The 3,533-nt window shown below is 49.6% G+C and overlaps 1 protein-coding gene across 1 annotated transcript in view; it reads right to left on the bottom strand.

Moving 5' to 3' along the window:
• Positions 1-2,086, bottom strand: part of LOC105501926 (zinc finger protein 57-like) — a 56,343-nt gene extending 54,257 nt beyond the window's left edge. The window contains exons 1-3 of the mRNA XM_011928072.1: positions 1,931-2,086; positions 1,262-1,353; positions 248-374 (exon numbers count right to left, since the gene is read on the bottom strand). Of these exons, the coding sequence (XP_011783462.1) occupies positions 248-374; positions 1,262-1,353; positions 1,931-1,955 (244 nt within the window). The 5' untranslated portion in view covers positions 1,956-2,086. The remainder of the gene's footprint in view (positions 1-247; positions 375-1,261; positions 1,354-1,930) is intronic.
• Positions 2,087-3,533: the final 1,447 nt, after the last annotated feature.

Consider the following 3,533-nt stretch of genomic DNA (forward strand, 5'->3'; position numbering starts at 1 on the left):
CCCCCCCCCAACAGACATTCTGATCCAACGTGTCACAGGTGCGGCCTGAGAATGCACGTTTCTAGATGAGTGATGGTGATGCTACTGACCCCAGGACCACATTCTGGAAACGACCACACTAGCATCAAGCCCATTGTATCTGTTACTTCCCATGGTACTCGGCTTTGCCGTCAACAATCCTGGAACACAGTAAGGACATATCACGTATCAGCTCCACAGAAGTTGCAAAGAACGGTGGCAGCCTCACCTACTGAGGCCAGGTTCTCGTAGTTTTCCAGCATCACGTCTCTGTAGAGGTCTCTCTGAGATGGGTCCAGTAAAGTCCATTCCTCCTGGGTGAAGTCCACAGCCACGTCGTCAAAGGTCACTGAGTCCTAAATCATCACACATGATGGTTGAAGTCACTCAACGTGTCCATCAGTGTTCACTGGAGAATGAGGAGACGGGGCCCTACGCCTACATGGGACTGTGGGGTCTCCTACTGTCTACCCCATGGCCCAGCGGTCCTGGGAACCCCTCTCTGCCCACACACACACTGTCAATCTCCTCTAGTCATACGGCTGGAACAGCACCTCCAATATGTGAACTTCTCTCACCCACTCACTGGACGCTCCTCTCGCCTTATGTCCCTCTCCTGAGCACAAGACAAAGAAGTGATAACTCGTGATGTGGAAATAAGTTCCCAGAGAGGACACTCTCCCCTTCCTTACTATGTGTCAGAGCACTCAGCAAAATAAGAAGCATGCATTTGGCACAACGGTCAAAATAATGAGTAACACTGAGGCTAGGCACAGTGGCACAAGCCTGTAATCCCAGCACTTTGGGAGGCCAAGGTGGGTGGATCACCTGAGATCAGGAGTTCAAGACCAGCCTGGCCAACATGGTAAAACTCCATCTCTACTAAAAGTACAAAAATTAGCCGAGCGTGGTGGCAGGCACTTGTAATCCCAGCTACTTGGGAGGCTGAGGTAGGAGAACTGCTTGAACCTGGGAGGCGGAGATTGCAGTGAACCGAGATTACGTCAGTGTTCTCCAGCCTGGGCAACAAAACGAGACTCCATCTCAAAAAAAAAAAAAAGTAACACTGAAATACGGGAGGATTTTCACAGTCACACCTGACCAGCCAGGCTCTTCTCCCTGGGGACTCAACTAGGAACTCGGTCCTTGAGTGAGGCTGTGGAGAAAAATGTGCTCAGACAGAAACCTGTCTATCTGCTGAATACCAGTATGCTATTGTTAGAAAAACACAGTTTGGGCATACCTGATAACAACGTAGCAGCCAGCCAGCCACCATCCCCGCCGCCTGTGTCTGCTCTTCATGAAGGCAGATTGAGTCCCTAGAAACATGACCTCCTGAAAAACAAAGAAGGCAAGAAGGCATGAGAACCCAGAGCTGACCCTAACGCCATGCTCACGGACCTGGAAGTCGTTCCATCCTAGCGGGAAATTCCTGTGTACTGCTGCACACTCGGGAAAACACACACACACACAGAAATACAGTGCCAGGGAATTCCCACATACTCCTGCACACTCAGGAAAACACACACACACAGAAATACAGTGCCTCAGGAAAACACACACACACACAGCCATACAGTGCCAGGGTAGTCTGTCTCACCTGGCGACACAAAAGGTTTGTGAGCTATGCTGCCCACCAGGAAATGCTAACAGGCTCCTATTGCAGATGCGGAACTGTAAGCCCTGAGAAACGTGACTCTTCATTTGCCCTTGGTGAGAAAACTCATGGGGTTTACGAATCATCCCTCCCCAAAGCACACACACTGGGGCTGACTTACAGGCCAGTGTTCTCTGGCTGATTCCAGCAGCTCCAATAGGAACCCAGAGCTTGACTACTCAGGCCCCGTCCATGGGACTCACACTGTGTATCAGGACCTGCAGCAGAGGCTCGAGGAGCCCCACCAGGACTTACCGTGGGCTAGGTCAGGGGCTGCCATCCTGGGAGGCTGACGGAAGCGTCTGAATGCTCCTTTCCTGAAGCCAAGGCCACTGCAGGGCGGCCTGTGAATCTATGTGGATGGTGCAGTCTCTATCCCTCCTGACCCAGGGATGGCTGGATCCCTATTTCCTAGCAACCATAACGAAGAAGCATTACTTCCCAGTTATCAAACCTCACACATTAGCTTGTTTCTGCAGATGATACATGTGAAAGCCACTATACCCAGTTTACTCTGTTGAGGATTAGTAATATCCACGTCACCTACTGAAGAGCAGTATATGGGTCAGAAGACAGCAGAAGTCTTATTTAATTATCAGAACAGCCATTCACAGATTTCACCCGTGTTTATACGTAAAACAGCCTGGATTCCGATAACACAAACTGGTCCCACATCATCCACCCAGGAAGTGGTAAACCACGACAGTTAGCTGGTACAGGTTCAACCACCTCGTCAGGTTTTTTGGTTTCTTTTTTTGAGACGGAGTCTCCTTGTCACTCAAGCTGCAGTGCAATGGTGCGATCTCGGCTCACTGCAACCTCCACCTCCCAGGTTCAAGCAGTTCTCCTGCCTCGGCCTCCCAAGTAGCTAGGACTACAGGCACGTGCCACCACGCCTGGCTAAGTTTTTGTATTTTTAGTAGAGGTGGGGTTTTACCATGTCAGCCAGGATGGTCTTGATCTCCTGACCTCGTGATCCGCCCACCTTGGCCTCCCAAAGTGCTGGGATTACAGGCATGAGCCACCGCACCCCACCCTGGTCTTGTCAGTTTGTACTCCTGAGTCTGTGGTCGCTCCCCAGCAGGACAAAGGTAGATCTAGAGCTGTACTTTCTTATTCTACTGATGAGGTGACTAAAACAGTAAAGTTTGACATGTCAGAAACACATGTCCATTCTCCTTGAATAAATTGTACTTACTACTAGGTGTCTGAAACTGGGGGGTAGAGGGGGTGTGCAGAGTCTTTGGGCTAAAAGACCCACAAATGTGTTGAGTTCGGTGTCACCCGCACAGGTTCTTTTCCCTGCTTCAAAAAGGGATGCAATATTCAGTTCTCTGCCTTAACATCATCCCCAGAGGACCTGACCCTCAGACTGCACTCATACACTATGCTGACATTAGGCTGGTTGGACACAGTGAACAGGAAATAAACACATTTTAGATACCTTCATACGAAATATACACTATAGAGGGCTTGTGATTCAGGGGCCATAGTTTCTGTCAGTTCAGTAGCCTGGATTACATAAAGACATCCCCTCCAATATGCACCTCCAAGTTACTGCACTTCATAACACCTATATCCAAAAAAGAGGCACAACACTCTGCAGATCTTTTAACTTTAGGAGCAACATATATAACAGCTCTAATGCTCTACACAGTTGCCTATAAGGCTGCCAGTGCCAAGTGTGGATCCTTGCACATTCAGGGTACAGGACAAGCTTCTTAAGCACCTGGTGGAAATGACCCAGCAGACCCAATGCCACGGTGTCCATGGTAAACAGGATGCCGTTGGATGCCTCTGGCAAGCACTGATAAGACTCAGAGCCCTCTGGGATTTTAGAGTAAATCTACACCCTCTC

Source organism: Colobus angolensis, unplaced genomic scaffold, assembly GCF_000951035.1.
Source record: "Colobus angolensis palliatus isolate OR3802 unplaced genomic scaffold, Cang.pa_1.0 Scaffold76, whole genome shotgun sequence".
In the NCBI taxonomy this organism is placed as follows: domain Eukaryota; kingdom Metazoa; phylum Chordata; class Mammalia; order Primates; family Cercopithecidae; genus Colobus; species Colobus angolensis.